Here is a 25,599-nt window from a genome sequence, read left to right as displayed (position 1 = left end):
TGGTGGCGCATGCGCCCTGGCAGGGACGGGCGGGCCTGGCCCGCGCGGGGGGCCGCCCCTTCGGCCGCCGGACTACCACTCCCGGCAGCCTCGGCGGCTCGCGCCTGCGCTGTCCCCTCCGCCCGCGCTTTGTGTCGCCGGCCGGAGCTCGGCCCGAGCCTTGGGAGGACAATGGGCCCGGGAGGGAGGCGGCCCCGGGCGGGTGGCCGCGGCCTCATCCCGCCGGCCCCGGGGGCGCGCTCGGGCCGCCCCCCACCCGCAGGCCACCCAAACCGGGCGCGGCCGGCGCCGGGCCCGCTCCCCCGCCCGGCCCCCGCGCCGCCCCCCATTCCGGGATTGGGGCTTCCGGAGGCGCCGCCGCGCGGAGCCCCGCTGCCATGACGACGCGCGCCGAGGCCCCGCCCCCCCGCCATGACGACCCGCGCCGAAGCCCCGCCCCGCCGTGACGACGCGCGCCGAGGCCCCGCCCCCGCCGCGCCGCGCCCCCGGGCGGCCCCCCCCGCGGGCCGGCCCCTGTGGTCTCGTCCGCGGCTGCGGGGCCGCGCGGGCCGGGGCCGTCCCTGAGGAACCCGCCTCGGGGAGCCCGTCCCGCCGGGGGGAAGGCGGCCGCGGGGCGCCCTGGGCGGGTCGGGGGCGCCGTCTCCGGCCCGGCCGCCGCCCGAGACCCCGCGGCGCTGCTGCCGGGGCGCGGCGGGACCCCAGGCCCCGGCTCGGGTCCTTCACCCCGGCGCAGGGGCGGCGTGGGGGGCGCAGGGGCGGCGTGGGGGGCGCAGGGCCGGCGTGGGGGGCGCAGACGCGCCTCAGCCCGCGTGGAGCCCGCGGCGGCGCCGGCTGCACCGTGTCGGGGCGCGGACCTGCCGCGCGTGCCGGGTGTTGGGGCGCGGGCGCGGCCGGCGCAGTACGGGGCCCCGCCCCCCGCGCCCCCCCCCTCGCCGCCGCCTCTCCCGGGCGGGGCCGGGCCTTCCGGGGCGGGGCGGGGCGGGGCGGGGCTCCGGGGCGGGCCTCGGGGCTCCGGGCTCCGGGGCGGGCGCGCGGGGGGCGCCGGGACGGCACCGGCCATGCTGCGGGCGCGCGGGCTGGCGCGGGTGCGGGCGGCGCCGGGCGCGGGGCGGCGCGGGGCGCGGGGCTGGCTGCGGCCCGCGGGCCACGACACGGGCGCGCGCGTGCACAACAGCCGCTCGCGGAGGAAGGAGCCGCTGGTCGTGGGCAGCGCGGACGCCGCGTCCTGGTAGCCCCGGCGGGCGCGGCGGCGGGGGGCGGGGGGCGGGGGGCCCCCGCGGGGGGACCCGCCCACGAGCCTCTCGCCCCCAGGTACAGCTGCGGCCCCACCGTCTACGACCACGCGCACCTGGGCCACGCGTGGTGAGTGTCCCGGGCCCGGGGGCGCCGATCTCCCCCGCGGCCCCGCCGCCCACCCGGCTCCCCCGCGGCAGGGCCCGGCCGGGCGCGGGGCGCTGAGGCCCCCGAGGGCGGCGGGGGGGCCGGGTCCTGCCCCCCCCTACCCCCCCCGCGCTGGCGGCCGCCCCTGGGCCGGGCCCCCGGAGCGCCTCCACAGGCGCTGCCCGCGCGGGGCCGGGTCAGAGGCCGCCCCCGGGCCCCACGGCACCCCCGCAGCCCCCGGGCCGACGCGCTGCACCCCCGGGGGTGCCGGCCCCCCCCCCGCCCCCGGGGGCTCGCCAGCTCGCCGGCCGCGAGCGCCCTCAGCCTCCGCGCGGGGCGCTGGGGACACGGACACCGGCCCGGGCCGGGCGGCCGCCTCCCTGCTGGGCCCGCCGACTGCAGTGCAGAGGGGGCGCCCGCAGCGGGGAGCCTACACAGGGGGAGCCCGCAGAGGGGCGCCCGCGCGGGGGCCGCTTCAGAGACGCGGGTGATCCCATTAATTCAGCCGCCCGGCGCGGGCTACGGGGCTGCCAGGCTCGGCCTCTCCCCGACATCGTGGGGCACGGGGGGAGGAAAGCCCCCTCAGCCCCCTCAGCCCCTTCAGCCCCCTCAGCTGCGGACGCCCCCAGGCCCCCGCGTCCCGGGCGGGGTCAGCCCTCAGGACCCTCAGCCCCGCCACGTCAGTGAGCGCTGGGGGGGGGGGCGCGGGCAGACGGGGTTCGGGGCTCAGCAGCGCCCACCTCACCTGCTCCTGGGCCCCGGGGGCTCTCAGGAGGTGCCTGTGCCCTTCATTTGCTATTTGCTTGCTTTGCCTCAGTGAGACACTAACATTTCCAGAACTTACTTGAGCAAGGAGGGGGCGACTGTCCCCCACTAAGCCGCTGGAGCCTCCGGGGCCGCATGGCGGTCACTGCCAGGCCCGGCCTCTCCTCGCTGCGCTCGGCAGCGCCCACCCCCTACTCGGACCCGCGGGGGACTCGCGACCGGCCCCCCAGACCCCGGGTGACTGGGTCTGCACACCCTCACCCGTGTCTCCTCCTAGCTCCTACGTCCGGTTTGACATCATCCGAAGGATCCTCACCAGGGTGTTTGGGTGCAGCGTCGTCATGGTGATGGGCATCACCGACGTGGACGACAAGATCATCCAGAGAGCCGGCGAGGTGAGCGTCTGCGGTGCACCTGCGCTCGGTGCTCGGACCCCCGGGAGCCGCTCCTCCCCGTGGGGCCTCGGGCTTGCCGTCCACACGGGCCGCTCCGAGGGCTGGCGCGGCATTTGTCCTGGCGGGGGACAGGCAGGCGCGTCCACTTGTGGACCCCGGGGCCTTCCGTGTCTCCTGTGCCCCAGCTGCGCCTGAGCTCCAGCCCCAGAGGGGCGGCCGGGGTCCTGAGAGGAAGGGCCAGAGTGCAGCGTCCGGGCGGGCAGCCCCAGGAGGCCCGGGGGGTGTTGGGAGGAGGGCAGCAGCCAGAAGCTGGGAAGGGGGAGCTGTTCAGGGCTTCACGGTGCCGCCAGGACTAATGGTTTCGCTTTGAGCATTTCTCCACCCTCTTAAAGATTCATTTATGCGCACAAGAGCCGGGGTGCAGGCCAGAGGTGCGGGGGCGAGAGGAGTCCCCAGACAGCTGGGAGCAGAACAGGCGGATCCACCGACACACACCGCTGAGGAGGCAGCGGGGAGACAGGAGAGGGCTGCGCGCCCTGGGGGTAGCTCCCTGGCTGGGGATTGAACTTGTGCCGCATCGGTGACAGCCCGAGACTCAGGGAGGCCCCACTTTGAGCATTTCTATGATGCCTAGACTGTGACAGGTCGGTAGAGTTGGCGCAACGATCCTAAATGTAGCCTTTAGCGCGTGACACCTGGAAATTTCCGTACTCGGTGCCCAGCGAGACGCTTTCACGGCGTCGAGCGGGTTTTGTTCTCAAAGCCGTGTCCCGCTGCAGCGTCGTGAAGCGCGCATCGGGGTCGCAGCCGTGAAAACACCTGTTTGTTTCTCGGTGCCCAGCAGGAGGACTTTTCTTTTGTCCAAGGCGGGCTTTCTCAGGGTGGCGAGGCCCTTCCCGCCAGCTGTGCCCGCGCTCGCCCCGGATGTCCTGAGTTGTCACCCCCGGGTGCCGTGGTTCAGCCTGTCACAGGGAGGACAACCAGGGCAGGGCTCCCGGGGTACAGTGGGGAGGCCGCGGTGGCGTTTGTGCGATGGCGACGGCCTCAGGGTGACTCGGGCGGAGTCGCGGGCTCCACTCTCTGCCGAGAAGGGGGCGCCGGCAGAAGGCCGTGCTCAGGACCGACGGCGGGGCTGGGGCCTGCCGGGCAGCAGCCAGCGCGGGGGACGGGGAGAGCTAGAAGACCCCCGAAATAGCAGGGGGAGGACCCCCTTGTGACTGCCCCCGGCGGCATGTCCCACGGGGGGCGTGTCACCCCGACAGGTGGTGAGGGTCCTACAGGACGGGCAGCACGGGTGGACTGGGTGCTGTGGGGCGGGGCCGGTGTGGACCCGCACCCCTAAATCACATGCAGCCTTGCCAGCCAGTGTCACCTCGATAAGGAATGTGCAGTCAAAGGAATGTGCAGTCAAACAAGCTCCGCTGATGCAGGAAGCCAGAGGAGGGCGCGGCCCGGAGAGCCTGAGGGCGCGGGCGGACGGCCTGCAGGGCGCACAGCTGGGCCAGCCCCGGGCACGAGCTTCTCCACCCGCCCCCAGGACTCCCGCCTCACCCGCCCACCCGAGGCGTGTCTGCGGGGGGCCAGAAGGACAGGTGGCGGGGCGCGCCCGACCAGAACAGGCCTCGAGAGGGTGTGCTCTGCGCTGAGAGTGGACAGGGCGCTGCCGGCCAGCCGGGCGCCTTACTCCGCGCAAAGTGCTGCCGGCGGCGCCACCGTCTGGGGGAACAGCCCGAGCTGCGCGCTCAGGGCCTGCTTGAGCTGCCAGGGCTGGGGGGCGGCGTGGACTCCCCCAGAGCTTGGGTGCCTCCCGGGAAATGGGGAGGCTTTTCCCACGCCGGTCTCCAAATCCAGAAGCCAGCCGGGACGAGGTGGGGCGCTAGGAGAGGTCGCTGCCCGGGAAGGCGAGGCCTCTGGGAGCCACGGGACAGCCGTGAGGGGGCGAGCTGGCTTCCTGCGGGTAACACGTACTGGAGACAGGACAGGCCGCGTGTCGGCAGCGGGGCCAGCTCCGGGGCCGGGCGAGCCCCGTCACGCAGCAGCCCATGTCCACGGCTGGAGGCCCCAGGGGTCCTGCCCGCGGTGTCTCCACCGGGTCTGTGGCTCGGGGACCAACTGGAGCCTGGTGGCAGGAGCAGGGCCGAGGTCGTTGCCGCCCCCGCTGTGGGGTGCGGGCAGCCTGGAGAGGTGGCGGCAGCTCCGGGAATCCCATGAAGGGCTGGGCCCCCAGGCTGCGTACAGGGCGGGAGTGGGATGTACGTGGACCCCAAGGCGGGGGACACAGCCTGGTCCCCATATGCTCCCCAGCTGCCTCGGGCCCCTCCCCGCGCACACTGACCTCTGGGCGGGGGTGGGGGGGGGTGCTCTGAGTTGCCAAGAAAGCCGAGGCCCAAGGCCACACAGCCAGGCCCCACTCCAGCTGTTTCTACGTCCGTGGCCCTTGGTGGAAGCTTCTAGGACGGCCTCTGCTGGGTGCCAGCTGGGGGGGCGACGGCGCCTGGTTCACCCCACTGCACGATGGGCTGGGGAGGCCCAGAGGTGCCCTCGGCCACGCAGCTGGCAAGGTGCTAGTGGGCCTGGTTTGGCGAGCTGCCCCCCTGTGGATTGGGGAGCTGGGGTGCATCCCCAGATGGTCCTGTCCCCACCAGCCCGGCCACAGCCCCGGGACTGAGCTCCCCCACCCCGCATTCAGGGCTGCAGAGCCCCCGCGCACTCCTTGGGCTTGCTTGTGATTTTGATGTGCCTCCTGCCCTGGGCAGAGGCGCGGTAGGCGGGTGGGCTCCTGGCGACCAGTGGGCTGTGCTGGGGCTGGCTTGTGCCGGGGCTCAGGCAGCGGCTCACTGTTTGCCCCTCCCCCCCAGGCCCTCAGATGCCCCAAGGGAGCAGGAGGCCCGGGCGGTGGCAGGCCCTGGGGGAAGGGCCGGTGGATTTGAGGGGGGTGTGCATCCATGCCAGCCCGCCCGGTGCACAGCCTCAGCTCTCCCTGTCACCCCATCTTCTGGCGGCTCCTCTCCTGTGCTCAGCTCGCGTCACCTCCAGGGAGTCCCTGAATGCACTATGGGGTCAGGCCCGGTACAGTTCTCACCCCTAGGACAACCCTCCGGTGAGCTCGGAGCTTAGGGGCCTCCGGGGCAGCGCAGGGGTTAAGCACGGCACTATGAAGCTACCTGCAGCCTCTGCAGCACGAGTTCCATCCCCGGGCAGGGAGCTCCCCACAGGGCGCGCAGACCCCTCCTGCCGCCCGCTGCTCCCCTCAGCAGTGTGCTTCGGTCCTTCTGCCTGCTCTGCTCCCCACTCTGGCTCTGGTGGATTCTCTCACCCTCCCGTGCTTCTGACTGTGCCCAGTGCTTGTGTGAATAAATAAATAAATCTTTAAAAAAAAAAAAGGGGGGGCTGATTTAAAAAAAACAAATAAGTAAATAAACTTGACACCTAAAAGCAAGCCCCCGGCAGGGCCCTGTGGGGGTGGGGGGTGCTTGCTGACGCCGCCCCGTCTCCGCAGATGCAGGTCTCGCCTGCATCCCTCGCCCGCCTGTACGAGGAGGAGTTCAAGCAGGACATGGCGGCCTTGAAGGTGGGCGGCCTGGGTGCACCTGCGGGCGGCGAGGGCTGGGCCTGGGGCGCCGGGGCCGAGCACTGAGCGTCCCCCCGCAGGTCCTCCCACCCACGGCGTACATGAGGGTGACGGACAACATCCCTCAGATCATCGCCTTCATCGAGGGCCTCGTGGCGCGGGGGCACGCGTACCCCACGGTGAGAGGTAGGCAGGGCGGGGCGGTGCTGGGCGCCAACGGGCAGCCAGCAGGGTGCGGGCTGTGGGTCGTGGATGCTCCCGGCTCCCGCGGCTGCCAGGGCAGGTGTCTGGGCTGGGGCAGGCGCCAGAGGGGCCCGCCGGCTTCTCAGCGTCACTTCAAGTCTTGTCACGAGCTCGTCTCAGACCAGCCCAGAGTGTTCGCGGGGAGGGAGGGCTTGGGGGGAACCAGGACCCCAGCACGGCGCGTGCGGCTCTGGGCAGTGGGCACCGACCAATGCACCCCGTGTGCCCAGCAGCCCGGACGCAGGTCCCCAGGCGCGAGGGCCGCGGCGTCCAGCCCCTCCCTGGGACTGCCCCACACGGCCCTCTGGCAATGCGCCCCGCCGGCCGCTGCTTCTCAGTGGAGGTGACCCGCGTGTCCCCTGGCCAAGGCCACCCCACGCCCTCAGGTGAAGGGACACCACCCCTGCCCTCCCCGGGCACGTCCTCTTGACCCCCCAGGGCTGCTCACCGCATCCCTCGCGCCTCAGGACGCTCATGGGGTGTCCACAGCGGCTGCCCTTCCAGCCACAAGCTCCAGAGCCGGGCGGAGGGTGGCACCGGCCGTGGTGCAGGCGCTGCCTGGGGCGGCCGGACCAGCATGACGCGCCCTCCCTTGCCCACCAGGCAACGTCTACTTTGACCTGCAGTCGAGAGGGGACAAGTACGGCCAGCTGGGCACCCCGGGCCCTGGGCCGGCCGGAGAGCCAGGTGGGTGCCGCTCCCCTCCCGCAGGCCTGGGGCGCCCGTGGTGTGGTCTGCTTCCGGGCGGGGGAGGGTGCCCGGGGAGAGGATGGCCGGCTGCCCCCAGCCCCCCCCCCCCGTGGACACGTGCACCTGACGCCCCCAGGCGCCGCCTCCGCTCAGCCCTGTGCCCGTCACGGCCGCGCTGTGGTCAGTACGTGTCGGCGCAGGGCCATTCTCTGTGGCGCCTGATAGCCATGTGAGCTCCGCTGGGAACCACCTCGAGCAGGCGTTAGTCAGGGAGCCCCGAAGACCGGCCTGCCTCCCGCCGTGCCCTTCACCTGCTCGCCGGGGTGGCCGGCGGAGCCCGGCCGCGCCCTGACCCGCCCCCCACAAGGCAGGACACCCCGCGGCACTCGGGGAGCACATGGGGGGCCGCCCCCCCACGACGTTCCGCGCCAGCCACGTCTCCTGCTGAATGGCCTTTTAGAGCTTTCAGCCCTCGGCGCGTGGCGCAGGAGCCGCGGAGTCTCCCCGAGTGCCCGCGCAGCCCCGCGCGGAGCTCTGGCCGGGAGGAGCTCCCACCAGGGTGGCCCGAGCGCCGCTCGTCCTGCGGCCGGACATGGAGCTGGGCTCGCGCACCGGCGTGTCCTGCCCGCTGGGCCCTCCCTCTGCAGAGCCCCGATCCCGCCCTGCCCCCCGTTTAGCCTTTTCCAAGGCCCGCGGTGGGTGTCAGGCAGCTCGGGGCGCTGTCCCACAGCGAGGGCCACGGCAGGTCCCGGCCTCACGCGGCTGGACCAGACTCGCTTGTCGCTGCTGGTGGCGGATGGAGCGGCGTGGGGGGGGCAACCTGCCGAAGGGCCCTGTGCAGCTTGTGTGGCCCGCCCGGCCCCTCCGGCGGGCTCTGGGGACTCGAGGCCAGACGTGGTGGCGAGGGCGGGGCCTGTCACGGGAGCCGCGGAGCGCGTTCCCGCCACCCCAGCGATACGTTTAAACGCGAGGAAAACGTCAGCCAAGAAACAGTCCGAGGCGCGTGTGCGGGGGGCCCAGGAGCCCCTGCTGTGACCCCCGGGGGCAGCTCAGAAACAGGTTTTCTGACTCGGGGGGCCCCCCCGAGCTGGCCTCCCAGGGGCCGGCCCCTCAAGCCTGCGGGCGCCCACTTCGGGAGCGCACCCGGGAGCCGGCGCAGAGGGGTCGCGTCCCGGGGCACGGGCCCCGGGGGGCCTCCTGCGGCCGCTGCCCGCGCTCACCGACAGCCGTCCCCGGCAGCGGACTCCGACAAGCGGCACGCTGGCGACTTCGCCCTGTGGAAGGCGGCGAAGCCCCGGGAGGTGTGGTGGGCCTCGCCCTGGGGCCCCGGCAGACCGGGCTGGCACATCGAGTGCTCGGCCATGTGCAGGTGAGCGGCCTGGGCGGAGGGCCGGGGCGTGGGGGGGACCGCCAGGCCGGCCGCTGCTCCGGGGAAGCGGGGCCCGCGGGCCCGGGGGTGGGCGCCGGCCCAGCATCCCTTCTTGGCACACAGGCCGGGTGACCACCCGGGGTCTCCGTGAACCCTCGTGCTGGTCGGCTGGCGTCGGGTCTCTCTCCCGCGGACCGGCCGCCCGTGCCGCAGCTTGCCCGGGGGCCGCTGTCTCCTGGCCGACGCCCCCCGCCCGCCGGTGGCAGGGCCCCTGCTCTCCCCTGGAAGCTGCTCCGCTTCCTCTTACCTCGCGGTGGGCCTGGCCCGGGGCCAGCTGGGCGCGCCCTGACCACGGCGTCCCGGGACGGTTTCCGCACGCGGCCTGAGCCGAGGCTCCGGTCCGCCCAGAGGAGCCGCTGAGTGGGGCTCGGGGAACCGGGAGCAGTTCCCGTCTGCGGTGCCGGCTGAGCGCCAGGTCAGCGCGGAGCTGCGCCGGGGGACCCCTGGTGACCCCCGTCCTGTCTTGCAGCTCGGTGTTTGGGAGTCGGCTGGACATCCACTCCGGGGGCGTGGACTTGGCGTTCCCGCACCACGAGAACGAGATCGCGCAGTGCGAGGCCTTCCACCAGTGCGAGCAGTGGGGGAACTACTTCCTGCACGCGGGTGAGCGGGGCAGGCGCGGCCCCGGGGAGGCCTCCGCTGGCTGCCCGGGCCAGCAGGCTGGGCGGCCTTGGCTGGGATGACGAGTGTCCCTGACCCAGGCGCTGGCGAGAACCCGGGACGCGGTCGCAGCCCGTGCACGCTCCTTTCAGGCCAAGCTCCCGAGGAACCCCCGGCCGCGCGGGGTGTCGGCGCTGCGGGGGCGCCTTCAGCAGCCAGCCTGCGACCCCCTCCCGCTCACACCCTGCTGCTGCTGGACGGGGCGGGCGTGCGGGGGCCGTCCAGGCCCGTCTGAAGACCAGCTGCGGGGCCACACGCCGGCGCCCGCTGGCCTGCCCGCGGCCGGGCATCCGCTGGGGAAGCGCCCACCAGGGGCGGGCGCCCCTTGCTCCCAGCTTGAGAACGAGGGGCTCTGCTTTTTCTTCAGGACATTTGCACGTGAAAGGCAAAGAAAAAATGTCCAAATCTCTGAAAAACTACGTCACCATCAAGGTAACCGTCTCCGCGCGGCCCCTGGCTCCAAGGCTGAGGTCACCGGGACCCCTGGTCTCCCTGTGTCCTCAGCCCGCCCTGGGCCTGACCTGCACGTCTGCACTGTGACCCCGTGACCCCTGCCGAGGCACAGCCAGGGTCACGCGGGGCAGAGGGCGCCTCCGGGAGGCCCCGGGCCACCCCGTCCTCTGCTGGGGTCGGGCCCGGTCCCTCCCTGTCCCCCCAGGGAGGGTTGGCCTTGGCATGTCGGCTGTTGCCACTTCAGCCCAGTGAGCCCAGTGGGGTCAGGTTCCGGGGGCTGGGCCCTCGCCCGCGCGCCCAGGGCTCCAGGCAGACGAGCTTCCCAGACAGCCGCCCGGGAGACAGCGGGGGCGTGAGGGTGGCGCTGGGCGTGAGCCTCAGACGACGACGTGCTCCGAGAGGCCCGCGAAGGCCCGTCCAGCCCAGGCCACGGCCACGTCAGCTGGGCATGTCCCCCGCAGGACTTCCTCAGGACCTCCTCCCCCGACGCCTTCCGGCTCTTCTGCCTGCGCAGCAGCTACCGGTCAGGTGAGCACGGGCGCCGCCGGCACGGAAACGCCGCAAGCCAGGCTGAGCGAGGCAGCCGCCTCCCGCCTCCAGTCTGGGTTCTGGAGGGGCCCGAGGGTGCAGTTAGGGAGCGGCTGCGGCCCAGAAGCCATGGGCCCTGGTCAGCCCTCTGCCCCACCCCCTCGTGGCGTCTGGAAGCGTCCAGGAGCCTGCAGCATCTCGGCTTCCCGCCGGTGACCTGGGGACCACAGGACTGCCTGGCTCCCGGCGCCTGGGCCCAGAGTCCCCCAGCCGAGTCCCTGCTGGGGGACCGTGCGGTGGGCAGGCTGCGGGGCCCCGGCCAGAGGCGGGGTCGTGGTCATGCAGGGAGGGGCCCTGGCCTGAGGGCCCCCAGAGGGGGAGAGGCAGGAAGGACCCAGGTCTGCGCTCACCGCCCTCTGACCCGTGGACAGCGAGCTGCTGTCGTGAGCCTGCCCAGCCCGAGTCGGGTGGCACAGGACGCCTGCCTGGCCCCTGCTGCCCCAGGGCCTCAGGCTGGAGGGATCCTGCCACCGGCCGTCACCTGGTTCGCCCGCCTCAGCCAGGTGCAGCGAGGCTGTCCTGCCCCGACCACCAGACCCAGGGCAGCAGGCGGCAGGTGGCTTGCGCGGCCACCGGGCCCCTGGAGAGAAGCAGGGCCGGGAGTGGGCAGCCCGAAGCCCATCCCGCCCGTCCCCGCAGGCATCGACTACAGCGATGGCAGCTTGCTGGACGCCGAGCGCCTCCTGCGGGCCCTGGCCGCCTTCGTAGAGGACGCCCGGGCCTACGTGCGGGGCCAGCTGGCCTGCGGCTCCATCAGCGAGGACGTGCTGTGGGAGAGGTGGGTGCCAGCCGGCTGTGTGGGCGTGGGTGCTGGGCGCGGGGGAGGCTGGGACGCAGGGTCCTGCGCAGGGGTGTGGACGTGGTGCCGACCCACTGAGCCCTCACAAGGCACCACGGGAGCAGCCGATGACTGTGAGGGTGAGAAGGCCCTGCGCGCGCCCCAGCGCCCAGGCCACGGGCACCCCAAGGCAGGCATCTGGCCGCTCCTCCCCCCGGCCCCCAGGTGATTGCTCCCCTCTCCCCAGGCTCAGCCACACCAAGGGGGTCGTGCGGGCTGCCTTGGCCGACGATTTCGACACCCCCAGAGCAGTGGACGCCATCATGGACCTCGTTCACCACGGGAACCGGCAGCTGAGGGCGGCCACCGAGGAGGTCTCCGGGGCGGGGGCTGGGGGCGGGCGCTTGTGGTGTGTGGTTTTCCCGCCAAAGGAGCAGATGCCACCGTGCCAAGCTCCTGGTGGGGGACCTCATGTCCCGCTGCTGGTGGCAGCCAGGCAGAGGGAGGGGCAGGTGGGCAGCCTGCCCACTCGGAGGGACTCGGCAGATTTGGTTTGCTGCTGAGACAAGACAGGCGGCTCGTGGCTGGGACCTCCTCCCGCCCCAGCCTGGCCCCTCAGGTGGCCTCCCACCGGGTGAGGTGCCAGCGGGTGGCTCTGGGGTCCCCCAGGTCAAAGCTTGGCTGCAGGGCTGCAGGGCGGGTCTCCCGCCAGAGCTGGGCCCTGGCCGGGTGGGGAGCTGACCTTGCCAGTGTCTGCTGGTGAAGAGCCTCTGGGCCTTGTTCCAGGAGCCCGGAGGCCCCAGGAGTCCCATTGTCTTCGGCTCGGTCATCTCGTATGTGGAGCAGTTTTTTGACACGGTCGGCGTCTCCCTGGCCGGCCAGCAGGTGCGCCCTTCCTGCCCAGCCCGCCGCTGTGGGGGCAGCTACGGGCCAGCGCCGCCACCGGCTTTCCCTTCAGAAGCCTCTGCCTCGGCGCGTAACTGTCACGCCGGCGCGTGGGCTGACGGGGTGTCAAAGGGAACACAGCGACCCACCTGCAGCCGGCAGGCCCGTGGCTCGCCACCCCCTGGCCGCGAGGGTACTGCGCCAGGCCCGTCCAGGCGCCCTCGGCTGCCCCCTCCACCTCGATCTTCTTGCCTTGACGCTGACACCTACCAGCGGGCCCCGTCCCGGGAAGCGGGCAGGACACCGTGTCCCCGCACAGCCTCTCAGGCACCCAGGGCCGTGTCCCTGCGGGTGACACCCACTGTCCAGGTGGTGGGACTGAGGCTGCCCTCCCAGCTGCCCCCTTCGCTCTGGACTTGGGCATCAGAGCGGACGCGAGGCTGCATCCCATGCCAGTGCCGTTCACGCCGCCCGCCCGGCAGTCTGTTGCAGGGGACGGCAGCCTGGCCACGCTGCGCAGCGTCCTGGAGGAGCTGGTCCGCTTCCGGCTCAGAGTCCGGCAGTTCGCCCTGGCCCCGGGGGAGCCCCTGGGGGAGGCGCGGCGGCGGCAGCTGCAGGAGAGGCGGCCCCTGTTGGAGGCGTGTGATGCCCTGCGCCAGGACCTGGCCGCCCATGGCGTCAGCATCAAGGTAGCTGCTGCCGCAGGCTGGAGGGCAGACTGCCACGCGGGGGCCTGGCGCAGACCCCAGGCCAGTGCTGCTTGCGGACAGAGCAAGCTCGTGAGGGGTGGGGGGCTGGCTGGGTCGTGGCTCCCCCCACCCCGCCCACACGGGCAGACGGGCTGGGGGACCTGCGCTGCTTCTCTGAACCCGCCCCCCACACTAGGACAGAGCCAGCACCTCCACATGGGAACTGCGGGGTCCGAAGCCAGAAGACCAGACACCAGGCCACTGAGAACACGCGGGCGCAGGCAGGACGAGCCCTGTCCCGCTGTGTCACCATGAAGCCTCGCATTAGTGCGCCTGAGCTGCTGGTGAGCGAGCGGGCGCCGCACCCGCTGTCCTGGCCTCCGTCACTGCGCCTGCGCACGGGTCCTTCCCGCCCAGGCCCTGAGCTGTCAGGCCTCAGGGGCAGGGGCCCCCCATGAAGGGGGTCAGGAAGAGGGTCACAAGGCAGCTTCCGGGCTGCCTTACCCAGGGCCAGGGTGGAGAGCCCCCCACTGGCCAAGCGACCGCCACACGGCACGGAGAGCACGAGGCGGCGGCTGCAGCGCCCTGGGTGCTGCCCATCATGCGCCTCTGCACGCCGAAGACCTGAGCAGACCAGGAGGAGACAGACGACCGAGCTGCAGGCCTGTCCTCGAGCCCCTCGTGCTACCAGCGCACTGAGATGCGCCACGGAGAGGCAGGCGGCTCGGGTGTCCCCCTGGCTGTTTAAGGAAATAAACACACCGGGCCTCCCCGGTGGCGCAGCAGGTTGAGCGCCGCACTGGGAGCTGCCCGCAGCCTCTGCAGCGTGGGTTCAATCCTGGCCGGCCGGCGAGGGTCCCACAGGGCGCAGCAGACCTCTCCTGCCGCCCGCGGCTCCCCTCAGCAGTGTATTTCGTCCGTCTGCCTGCTCTGCTCCCCGCTCTGGCTCCGGCGCATCCTCCCACCCCCGCGTATCTTGCCTGTATCCTGGTTCTTGTATAAATAAATCTTTAAAATAATAATGAAAAAGAAAATAAGCACAAAACTACAGGAAAATAAACCACATCTGCCTTTTAATAGTTGTGGGGACAGACGTGAAGACCCGGGGGAGCAATGCCCCGCCGCGCTGGGGGGAGGCCCAGCAACCGCCTCCAGTCGGCCGGAAACAGCAGAGGCGATTTTTTTAAAAACCTGTACAAACGGATTCACGGGAGGAAGGGCCTGGCCCGCTGGGCGCGGGTCGGGACCACAGTGTCATGGGGCAGGGGCGGGGGGGCACATGCCACCCTGTGCTGGGCTCTCTGGACACGAGCCACACCCGCGTCACCAGGCCCCCGCGGGTTTCCCCGCGGTGCCTCCTGACTGACAGCGGCGCCCACGGGCCTTCGTGACTGGGCACTTCCGACCTCTTCCTCATAGGGCAAGGGTGAGCCGCCTCTGCCTCAGTTCGGGCAAACCCGGCCTTGGACAACCCCCCGAGGGGTCTCCTGGACTTGGGGGGAGGGGAGGGGGTGACGCGCTGCCCTCGGGGCTGCCTCAAGCCAGGAGACCCCGCCTCCTCACCGCTGAGGCGCTGCGCAAACACCAGGCCCAGGGTCGCCGGGACACCCCACCACATGCGTTTGGCCCGAGTGGTCGTGTCCTGCGTGCTGGCGGCGCAGCGGGCTCAGAGACTCAGACACGTGGGGAAGGGACTCCGGCAGGCCCCTGCCCGGCGGGCACCGCCGCCCGGCTCAGCTCTCAAAGAGCGTGTGGAAGGCAGCGCCGATCTCGGCCACCATGTCGGTGGTGGTGCTGGAGCGGCCGTGCTTCTGGAAGGCCTGGCGGTTGCACTGGCGGGTGAGGGTGCAGGCGCCGAGGGCAGCAACGAGCAGGGGGCTGGAGCTGCAGGGGAGGGTTGTCAGCAGGCACCTGGCTGGGCTCCTCCCATGGCCACCCGAACCCCCAACTGGCCGCTCCAGCCTGACAGGACGAGCCTCCAAGGCAGAGCATGGCTCTGCTATCACAGACGGCACAAGGATCCCCACCCCCGGCGAGGGGTGTGCTCCTCGCGCCCTCTACCCCCACACGGAGTGTCCCTGGTCTCCCGGGGTGAGGAACACCCAAGCCTGTGCCCACAGGCCGGGCCCGTCAGAGCGGAGACAGCAGCACGCCTGGGCCTCCTCCCCGCAGGTGCACCCCAGCACTGCCTCGCGGGCCAGGCTCCGCCGTCACCATCATGGGGCGAGTGCAGAAGGGGAGGCTCACAGGGCCCTGCCCACCCCACGCCCGCCAGGTTCCCGTCACCTCACTGGGAAAACCCCCATCTGGCGCCCGGGAGCCCTGCTAGGACCATCCCCTCGACGTGGCTGCAGCTTCCCAAGCCCCACACCCAAGCCCACGGGCATCTACTGAGGCAGAGGCCTGGCAGTCTGGCCCAGCTGCACCCACGTGGTGCCAGGGTTTCTCTGGAACGTTTCCAGCCACTGTCCGTTCCGCGTGCTCGTGCTAAAGGAGCGCCAGAGCGCCGAGTCCCTGCGGGAGGAAGGGGTGCGGCCATACCCTGGTGTCTTCTCGGGTCCAGCGAGGAGAGCCCAGTGCACCAGGACGCCCAGGGAGCCCGACAGGAGGTCGCCCTGCCCACCGCACCTGCGGCCGCTGCCCTCCTGGTCACACGTGAGCACTGTGCAGAGCGGACGGCGCCTTAGGCTGGCCGTAGGCACACCCGCGCCAGCCAGCGCTCCGCCCTACCGGGGCCCCTTGCCGGGAGAGCCGCGAGCGTGCAGGCTGGCCTGAGCCCAGGGGTGTGCAGACCTGTGACTCACAGACACACACAGGGGTTCCCAGGGAACACCCCTTGTCTCTGTCTGGGGGTGTGAGGTGTGAGTGTGGTGTGTGCAATATGCCCAAGCGGGCCTGACCGCCTCGGGGACCCTGATCCCCAAGTGCTGGTGGGCAACACACCCCCAGGGGATGCCCGCACTGACTGCCACACACGGAGAAGCCCCGCCACACTGGGGGCTGTGGCCTCCAGGCGCGACCCCCATGCACCCGCCTTGCCCTCCGGCCATGGCCCGAGAAGGTGGGACTGGAACGTGCCCCCCATGGTGCCGGGCACTCAGCCCACGAGTGCTGACCCGGGAACTGGGCAGTACGTGCGGCACCATCACCAAGCCCCGGGGCCGCGGCAGAGCCCCGCGCCCCTCACAGCCAGGCCCAGGCCCAGCACGGCCGCCAAGGAGAAATGCAACGGGCGGGGCGAGGGAGGACGTGAGCCCTGAGCTGCGACGGGGCGTGTGCCCTGCGTCAGGGTCCCGCCCACACCCCGGGAGCCCCCACTGTCCGCGCCACGAGCCGGCACTCACCCTGCTGGCCGTCAGAGATCAGGTCCTGCTCCCCTTTCTGCACCACGGTCACGTTCCCCAGGGCCTGGCTGAGTCTCAGCACAGCCTCGTGGCGACTGCTGCCGTCCGCCCGCGCGCCCAGCTGTGCCCGGGACACACACGCCGGCGCATGAGGTGCCTGTGGGGCTGCCCGCCAGCCAGTGCCCCCGGGCCTCGTGTCCAGGGACCTGGGCCAGCCGCCCTGAGCTCCAGCCCCGCGCAGACCGGCTCGCCCAGCAGGGAAGGAGGCCCGGGAAGGCGCCCGCGGCGTGAACGCGACAGCAGGCTCGGCAGAGACCCCCCCCCCCGCCCCCACCGCCGGGCCCAGGGAGAGGCGCTGCCCTCGCAGCCCCGGGCAGGCCACGCGGGGCGGGGTGCGGCCTGTCTGGAGCCTGCCACCCCACTTTCACCCGTGGAGGGCGCACCGACAGGTAGAGGCGCCACCGAGAAGGGACCTGCTCACGCGCGAACGGCCACGGTGGAAAGACGGGTCTGCTGCCCTGTGCCCCTCACCCTCAGCGGGGCGGGGCAGGCGCCGGGCGCTCGCCCCACTCACCACGGCCTCGCAGAGCCTGCCGAACTCCACGTGGTTGGGCGTGAGGACAGCCTTCGGGTAGCCCTGGACGAGGGCCGGCCGCTGAGCCACCAGCCACAGCCCGTCCTGCAGGGAAGGACGGAGGCGGCGTCACCAAACGGCCCTGGGGAACCAGCCTGGGGGGGGGGTGGGGGGGGCCCACACTCCACACTCACCGCATCCACGACAACGGGGATGCCCCGGGCCCTCGATGCTTCCAGGATGCCCTGCGGGGAGGGAGCAGCCCTGAGCCCAAGCCCCCACCCCACGGGCGAGGCACCAGCAGCGACTTCATGACTGGGCGGGAGACGCGGAGACACAAAGCAAGCAGGAGACCCGGATCCGACAGCCCGATGCCGAGAGGGGGAGACACGGGGAGCGCTGGGAACGCCCCGCCGGCGACTTCCCGTGCCCCCAGGGCGCTGCTGGCGCCACAGCTGGGGCTCTCCGCTTTAAAAACAATCCACATTCGTTTCCTTCACGGGAACCACGAGCTGCACTTTCCTTCACGCGCGTCGCGGCACACGGAACCTGCCCCCGCAAGCAGGCGCTGCACAACGCACAGCACAAAAACAACCGAAACAAAAAGCGCGCTAGGCGGAAGCGACAGCCGACAGCCAGGGAGAAACGCGCAGCCCCGACGGCCCCTCCTTCAGGCCGCCGCGCGGGGCTTACTGTTAACATCAAACAGCTCTTGGGGCTCGCAGTTCCTGAGCCTCCGCAGAGCCGCGGCTCCCACACGGCTCCCTCGCTGCGCTCGCCCCCCAGGCTCTGACAGTGCCGCCCGAGCGAGGCCGCGGACAGGGTCTGAACTGGGCCCCCGACGTGTGAGCCCAGCAGCTGACAGCGCGCCAAGGGCTGGCTCGCTCGGGCCGGGGGGTGGGAGGGCTGTGCCCGACGCCCGGCCGCCCGCCCCGGGCTCACTGGCTGGCGGGGGACGTCAGGGCCACCAGCTCCGTGAGGGTCGAGAGCCCCGATGAGACCGGCTGGCCACTGACCACGCTCCCCGGAACACATTTCCCGAGCCGGGCGCTCGGCGGCTCTGCGTCACCCACGCGAGGCCCGGAGACTACTCCGGCGGGCAGATGTCTCCCGCCCCATCTCGGGGGGCCCAGACCCGCTCCAGTGGAGGACACGGAGGGGTCTAGGTCAGGCCGAGGGCCCGCGCCACCCGCCTCCTGGCCGCGCTGGTCTCATCCGGGGACAGCGGAGAACAAAGCGGAGGACAAGGCCACACACCCACTGCCCAGCGAGGCCCCAAGGAGGGAGAAGCAGCAGCCGCGGGGGCAGGCGGGGGCTCTGCGAACCAGTGCCACCGGCCAGGAAGGCCACCTGGGTTTAGCCCAGCGCGCGGCCAGCAGGATGGTCAGAGTCCCTCCCAGAAACGACCCCCAGGAGGGTTGCCTGCGGCAGATGCAACATAGGGCCGGAGGGTCCCGCCTGATGGGGGCTGAGCCTCCCAGGCACTCTTTAAAGTGGGGTTCAGGAACCGAAGACGCCATCACCCCTGACAGCGAAGACCAAGGCTGAGGGGTTGAGCCAGCGGCCAGGGCCCCGGCAGGAGAGGGTCATGCCTCGAGATGAACCCCAGCCAGACCCCAAGCCCTGTCCACGGACCGGGGGGGATCCTTTCCGGCGCGCGGAGCCCCACGTGTAGACGCCACAGCACCCGAGCGACCCACAGCGCCCGAGCGACCCAGCTGCCGCGCCCGCTCCGGAGAAGCCACGCCTCAGCTGACAGCCCCTCCGCCCGCCTCGGTCACGGCCGTCCGGGGGCGGCGCGCGGACACTGAGCGGGAGGCCGCGGCTGCCCCGACGAGCGGCGCCCGCGACCCATGTTACCTGCACGTTTTTGAGCAGGGCCTCGTCTCTCCCCAAGCCAGGCCCCACGACCAGGGCGTGCAGGCGGGGCAGCCACTCCTCCACGGCTCGCACGGCTCCGGGGCTGTCTCTGGGCGGGGAGAAGGCAGGTGGTGAGGCCGCCCCGCGCCCCTCGCTCTTTCCCGCAGACCCGCTCCTTGCGCAGCGAGCGGACGGGGTGCCTTTGGGGTCAGTCAGCGCCCCCCAGAGCCAGCCGACAGGCCCGCCGCCCACACGCAGCGGCCCGACCCTCGCCGGCCGGCACGTCGTGGCGAGGCGCGGCGGGACACGAGCCTCCGCCCCCAGCTCGCTGCTCCAGGCCCAGCTCCGCTGTGTTCCCGCGTCCGCACTACCCGTCCGCGGGGCTACGGCCCTTCCAGAGCCGTCGGCAAAGCTCTGCTCTGCACCCCGGGACGCGCTCCCAGCCTCGCCCGCCGCCCCTGCCCACAGGCACGCCCGGGCTCACGTCCTGGTCCACGTGCCAGCACACGGTGGCCGCCGCGCCTGTGCCCCCGACAGCCGCTCCCCGAGGCCCATCTGCCGCGTCTGCCCGGATGCTAAGCAGCACCCAAGCCCCCGAGCCGCACCCGCCGGAGCACGCGCTACACGCCTGCGCTGGGGCCCCCAGAATCCGCGCCATCCCTGACCCGCCACCTGGTCCACACGAGGCCTCCTGGAGGGACCCCGCTTCTACCCCGGGCCCGGGGCCCGTCCTCGACACAGGAGCCGGGTGACCCTCCAAACCGAAGCTGGGCCCCGCCCTCCCCTGCAGCCCTCGCCCAGCGACATGCCCAACGGACCCCGGGGCCCACTGCCCGCGGGGCTTGGCCTGAGCACAGGTCACCCCATCCCAGCACCCCAGCTCTTCCGGGTGTGGGGGCCCCCCAGGCCCGTGGTGCTCATGCCCTCGCCGCATCAGGCCTCTCTCGCGTGCCAACGCAGGCGTCTCTCTCGCACACGCACGCCACATCCAGTGCGTGCTGCGCGTGCACATGCACACACCACACGCGCGCACACGGCATGGGTGACCCGCAGCGCTCGCGACACGCGCCCCACAGGCCACGCCGGCATGCCCGTGCCCCCTCCCCCAGTGCGAGGCGGCGGCCACGCGGCCCGGCAGCAGACACCACCCCAGCGCCAGTCAGCTGACGGCCTCGCCACGGGGGACACGCTCGGCAGCCACGAGCCTTCCCGCCACCCTCGTGGTGCCCAGACCTGGACCGAGGCCCCCAGATCGCCGGGCCACGAGGGGCAGCGCCCCACCGCGGCGCTTGGGGTGTCTGCCGCCCACCCACCAGGGTGCCGTCCTTCCCCCCCGCGACAGCCCTGCCGCGGGCCGCAGCTCCCCCGGGGGCGCCCAGGACCCCACTCACAGAACCGGGTGCACGATCAGCTCGGGGCTGTACGCCTTGATGACGGGGGCGGCCTCCCGGGTGCAGAACACGTGGGACAAGTCGGCGCCCTGAGGAAGGAGCAGGGGGCTGAGGCGGCCTCGCCGGCGGACACCACGGGGGCTCGCGAAGCCGCCGCCCTGGGCTTGGGTCTGCGGCCGGCTGCCCACCCCGCCCGGCGGAGAAAGGGCCCTGCCGCAGTGGCTACTGACCGCGGGGGGGGGGGGGCCTTTGTGGGCCCAGGGAGGCCTGGGGGCGGCCGCCCGGTGCAGCCAGCCGGGAGGCGGGAAGCTCCTGAAGAGCGGAGGGTGACGCTGCCGGCCGCTGGGCAGGACAGGAAGGGCACCGGGGCCATGTTCGCAGGCGCCGTGGACTCCAGCGTCCGACGCCCAGTGGGGCTGCGCGGGCCCTGCCGCCGCGGGCTGGAGAGGCCGCCTCGTCGCCCCACAGACCCGGCAGCCGCGCCCAGTCACGTACCACTTTGAGGGCGGAGATGGCCGCGAAGTAGGGGGCGCCGGTGTACCTGGAAGGAGGCACCGCCGCTCAGGACCCCGCAGCCCTGACCCCACCGCCGGCCTGGGGGCGGCGACCGCCGTCTCCCCCCACCCCGGAGCCCACAGAGCCAGGGAGGGGCGGGGTGCAGGCGGCACACGGGACGGAGGCCCACGCGGAGCCGGGGCAGGGGCGGCAGGGCCCACAGCCCGAGCGCGCGAGCCCCACGGAGGACGGCCCGGCCCAGCCCCTCCCTCCAGGGCACCCTGGGCCGCAGAGCGCCCCGGCTCACGCACTCGCGGCAGCCGCCCACGACGCCGATGCGGCCGTCCTGGCCTTTGTACTTCCTGGCGCCCAGAGGCGGCACGATGCTCCTCACCAGCGCCGCGGCCTGCTCCATGCTCCTCGGCGGGCGGGCTTCCTGCAGCGACAGCGCTCCTCCCAGAACTAGCAGGCGGGAGAGGAAGGTGTTCGGAGGCGCCCAAATCCGCCCGTTCCCGCACAGAACAGAGACCCGGGCAGAGCGGACCTGACGGGAAGGCCGAGTCTCGCCCGCGGCCTCGCCGCCCACCAGAGCAGGGCTAAGGGGCGGCGCGAAGCCTGCTCTGCTCTGGGGGGGGCGTCCCGCAGCGCGTTGAGAGCCAGCAGTGCGCTGTCACCCAGTGAAGCACCTCGGGGTGCCATCTGCCAGCTCGAAGGGTCCCAGAGCCCCTTCCCAGCGCCTCCCCCCATCACACACTCTGCGAGAGAACTAGGACGGCCTCCCGAGCACAGGACCCACTTACACTGGGCGCAGAGGCATTTCACGAATCATTCCATCCCTTTGACTGCCTCAAGGCTGAGACAACCAGCTGAGAGACACTGTCTTTTTTTTTTTGTTTTTTGAAGATTTCTTTACGTATGCATAGAAGAGCTGGGGTGCAGGCCAGAGGTGGGGGAGTGAGAGGATCCACCAGAGACAGAGCGGGGAGCAGAACAGGTGGATCCACTGAAACACACTGCTGAGGGGAGCAGCGGGGAGACAGGAGAGGTCTGCTGCGCCCTGTGGGTTTCTTCCTGCCCGGGGATCGAACTTGTGCTGCAGAGGCTGCAGGTAACTTCACAGTGCCATGCTTAACCCCGTGCGCCCCCAGGGCGGCCTGGGATGCTGTGTTCTGCCCCGATGGACGGGGTGCGCAAAGCTTTATTTTCTCCAGAATTACAGGACCTGTGCAGACACAGGCCACCCCGCTTACACAGGCCCCAGCCAGCTCATTCCTCCATCACCTCAGCACAGAGAAAGCTGGACTCACGCCTGGAGTCCCAGGAGGGTGGAGAGCCGCCTGGTCCACGCAGTCAGCCAGCCTCCACCTTGCTGGCACCCCCTCCACCTCTGGTTCAACAAGACCAGGCCATTTCTTTAACAGATTGACATAAGGCCTCCAGAGCTGCCACATCAGACGCCTGGACCCATGCCGGAAGGAGACCCCGTGACAGCCACCCCCCCCACCTGCCCCCTTGGCAAGCCAGGCCGTCACATGACACCGGCAACAAGTGGCACCATTGGGCTTGGCACCCACCAGCCCCCTGCCTAGTTTTTCCTCGCGCGCCTGCCTGTTCTGCTCCGGGAACATCCACGGAAACCGCACCCCGATGAGGACCAGGCGCTGCGCTAAGAAGGGCACGCTCTCTCCCCGCTCACTCGGCATCCCAAGGCCCAGCTCTGCCCGGCTTCTCGCCAGGCGCATTTACAGCTCAGGGCTCTGCCCAGCCCAGCGCCGACAAGCCTTCCTCCCAGCGCTGTGACTTCCTGCACCGATGCGCACCACAGCTCTGTCGGGGCCCCAGGGGGCCCCCCAGCCCAAGAACCACCTTCGACTCTAGACACTGCCACCGGAACCCAGCCTCCGCAGTCACTCCGGTCGTCCTGGGCTCCTGGCAGCACTGTGGGGTTGTCAAGTTGCCGCACCGAGCCACACCCAGTGTCGCCCACGACCCACTCCCCTCTGCCTGCACAGAATGGGCCGCAGCTCGCGTGCCTCCAGGTTGCACCCCCGCCCTCAATCACCTCACAAATGGTCAGTACAGGACAAGACCCTTGAATATCTGGTGAGTGAAAGGCATCTTGACTCTCAGCAGACAGGGAGCAGCAGACGTTGCTAACAGGGAGACCAAGGCCAGAGAGACAGAGCAGAAGACCCCTCGGGCCGAGGAGAGGAGGCCATTCCGCTTTCGCAGCGACTGCGCTCTGGCGGCTACTGAGCGCTGCCTCCGCAGAACCACACACGACATCGTTCTGAGGGACAGAAGGGCCTTCCCAAGGGGCAGCGTGAATGGCTCCTACTAAGTGCCTCTGCCTTCAGGACAATTCTGAGCAGGAAAGAACAGGTGGAACCGGTCTGGTTTTCCTTTTAACCATGTGTGGCTGAAGAGAACTGCAGCGATGCCTTAAGGCTGCGCTCCTTTCCGGAATTCCTCGTCACTCTCCGCTTTCTGTGATGCCAGAGCTTCTTTGTGCCAAGCTCGCCTACGGTTCACGTGACTCATAACTAATCCGGAGCACATGATGGTGTCCTTGTTCCCGGAACACCCCCTAAAACTAGGATGGGGACCCCAGACCTGGCATCCACTGTTTACTATTGGCACCGCGAGCCCAGCTGACTCACCGGGCAGAGAAGGCGCCACCCCCCAAAACCCAGGCAACAGTCTCTGAACAAACTGGCTCCAGAGCCCCTGGCTGTGTGACGCGCAGTGCCAAGGGGCCCCGCAGCGTCCAGAAGCACAAAGCCCAAACCCCCTGGGCGTCCACGGGGGCCACCTTCCTGCGGACCTCGGCGCCGGCCTCACTCACTTTCTGGGAGCCTCCAGGGTCGCCCGGGAAAGGTGGACGCAGCGGCCCCGCCACCTGTGGGACGTGAGATCGCAGGACACAGCCGCGGCGCCCCACGGGGCTCAGGGAGCGGGGAGGGCAGACGAGCGGGGGCGCCTGCTCCCCCGCCCTTAACAACCCAGGCCCGGGGGCCTCGGGCGAGCCCCTCCCGGGTGACCCCGCGCCCGCTCCCAGCCCCGGCCGCGGACGCCGCAGCGCTCGGACCCCGGCGCCCCGCCGCGCCTCCCGCCCGAGCAGCGGCCCGCGGCCGGGTACCTGCGTCCAGCGGCGGCCCGTAGAGCACCAGCGCGGCCGCCAGAAGCACGAAGGCGGCCGCCACCGCGCCGGCCCCCGCGGGGCCCGCCATGCCGCCGGCCGGGAGCGCGCTTACCTCGCCGGAAGAACCCGACGGCCGCCCAGCCGGGACCCACAGCCATGGGCCGGCTTCCGGGCTCCCGGCCGCCCCCGCGGCGCCCCGGAACCACAACTGTCGGGCCGCTTCCGGCGTCCCGACAGCCCCCGCGCTACCACCGGAAGCTGACTTGCGCTCGGCCGGGGATAGCCCCACCCCCAGGTCAGTCTCCACCAGTCATGTACGGGGCTGGATGATGGACAGGGGCAAAACCCAATAGACCTGGCTCTCAGCCGGGCGTTGTGCCGGAAGTCCAGTCTAAGCCGTCAAGATGTGTCCCTCTGGCTGGGGGCCGCCGCGCCTGCTCTGCAGAGGCGGACGCGGGCGCGGCCCAGCCTGTGAGCAGCCGGGGCTCCTGCGCGCTGGCGTTCGGAGGCTCGGGCTCCGGCCGCACGCCGCTGCCTAGTAGGGGCCTGAGGCTCGGGACTGTCCTTGCCGCTCGGGGGTCCCGCGCGACGCGGAGGCCGTAGTCGGGGAGACGCCTGCCGGCGGCCCGCGGGGCGCTGTCTCCGGGGCCGGCCTTGCTCCCTCCCTGGCTCCAGCTGAGGAGCGAACCGTGCGGAGGAGCCGCGGCGTCCCTGGCGGGGTCGGTGCCAGCCCCGGAGTCCCGGGTGCCCCGAGAGCTGCTGAGGTCGGCAGAGACGGCGGCCCCCGGCACCCCACTATGTCCCCACAGGCGCTTGGCCTGTCAAGCTAATTTTTTACAAAGATTTGTTTATGCATACAGGAGCTGGGGTACAGGCCAGAAGTGTGGGGGGTGAGAGGACTCACCAGAGACAGAGCGGGGAGCAGAACAGGCGGATCCACTGAGATCCACTGCTGAGGGGAGCAGCGGGGAGACAGGAGAGGTCTGCCGCGCCATGTGGGCTGCTCCCTGGCCGGCCGGGGATCGAACCTGTGCTGCAGAGGTTGAGGACGGCTTCATAGTGCAGTGCTTCACCCCTTGCACCCCGGGGGGGGCCTGCCTTTAAAGTTTGCATGCCCCTTCCGGCCCCGCGCCCGCGGTGACCAAGTCCTGAGAACCAACTTCGGAACCAGCTCAAACCACACGCAGCTGTGTCCAGAGCAGGCTTTCAGAGCTGGACTTGCAGCCGGGACTCAGCTGCCCACGCGGTGACTCCGACTCACTCACAATGTGCAAACCCTTCCTAAGGACCTAATGTTCTGTCCAGATTCACCTTCAGATTCTAAATCGCGCAGCATTTGGGGGAAACCCTTTGAAGACACGTTGACATCTTCCTCATGTTAAAAATGAGATGCGGGTTTGGCGGGCGATGACATAGCTCCTGTTGTCTGGAGCCAGATCCTACCCAGGCTCCGCTCCCGCTCCCTTCCCACCTTTCCTTTTCACATAGATCTGCCCGGATCCATGCGTGTGCACAACAGAGCTCACCTTTTGTTACTTGGAATTGGTTTTCAAAAGTATAACGAGTTTATTCTTAAGTTACACTCTACAGCTTGACAAGTGTATATTGTGATTAAATTTGCACAGGGCTAATAAAGTATGTGTGACATGGTTGTTATTCTGCACCCATAATTGGGCATTGGAGTAATTGTTTCGTAAACTCAAAAAAAATCAAGGCCCTCACCGGTGGCACAGCGGTTGAGCGCTGGGTTGCGAAGCTGCCCGCAGCCTCTGCAGCGCCGGTTCGATCCCCGGCTGCTCCCCGGCCACCGGGCGAGGGTCCCACACGGCGCACAGACCTCTCCTGCTGCCCGCTGCTCCCCTCAGCAGTGTCCTTCGGTCCTTCTGCCTGCTCTGCTCCCCGCTCTGGCTCTGGTGAATTCTCTCACCCTCCCGTGTTTCTGACTGTACCCAGTGCTTGTATAAATAAACAAACAAACAAATAAATAAATAAATAAAAATAAAACTTTGTCTCCCACTTTTAAAAAAAAAAATCTACACCATTATTTAATGACCAGTTTAAGCAGCCGCATTCTCGGTAGTGTGAGCCAAAGCATCACAAAGTACATGATGCCAGAGCCTGTCACCAAGACTCCAAAAATGAAGATTCTTTTAAAAAAAAAAAATTTATGCATACAAGAACTGGGGTACAGGCCAGAGGTGCAGGAGGTGAGGGGATTCACCAGAGACAGAGTGGGGAGCAGAACAGGCAGATGTACTGAAACACAC

General features: G+C 70.5%; 2 protein-coding genes across 2 annotated transcripts; one reads left to right on the top strand and one right to left on the bottom strand.

Annotated features, from left to right (window-relative positions):
* Window positions 1–1,058: 1,058 nt before the first annotated feature.
* CARS2 (cysteinyl-tRNA synthetase 2, mitochondrial) lies at window positions 1,059–12,858 on the top strand (the record flags this gene model as incomplete). The annotated part of the gene is made up of 15 exons (XM_084235714.1): window positions 1,059–1,228; window positions 1,312–1,362; window positions 2,423–2,540; window positions 6,040–6,111; window positions 6,192–6,297; window positions 6,958–7,041; window positions 8,284–8,413; window positions 8,943–9,076; window positions 9,501–9,565; window positions 10,048–10,114; window positions 10,814–10,952; window positions 11,200–11,326; window positions 11,742–11,837; window positions 12,320–12,526; window positions 12,723–12,858. 15 exons carry the CDS (start codon window positions 1,059–1,061, stop codon window positions 12,789–12,791), a joined length of 1,635 nt encoding a protein of 544 aa, XP_084091840.1. The 3' UTR covers window positions 12,792–12,858.
* A 1,401-nt stretch (window positions 12,859–14,259) lies between these two features.
* On the bottom strand, window positions 14,260–23,420 carry NAXD (NAD(P)HX dehydratase; the record flags this gene model as incomplete). The annotated part of the gene is made up of 10 exons (XM_084234917.1): window positions 14,260–14,410; window positions 15,068–15,188; window positions 15,871–15,991; window positions 16,445–16,549; window positions 16,639–16,689; window positions 18,305–18,413; window positions 19,696–19,784; window positions 20,191–20,236; window positions 20,502–20,652; window positions 23,330–23,420. 10 exons carry the CDS (start codon window positions 23,418–23,420, stop codon window positions 14,260–14,262), a joined length of 1,035 nt encoding a protein of 344 aa, XP_084091043.1.
* Between the last annotated feature and the right edge of the window lie 2,179 nt (window positions 23,421–25,599).

This window comes from Talpa europaea (assembly GCF_964194135.1).
Source record: "Talpa europaea genome assembly, chromosome: 6".
In the NCBI taxonomy this organism is placed as follows: Eukaryota; Metazoa; Chordata; class Mammalia; order Eulipotyphla; family Talpidae; genus Talpa; species Talpa europaea.
The sequence above is the reverse complement of the archived record's forward strand: the minus strand, read 5'-3'. Positions and strand labels throughout refer to the sequence as shown.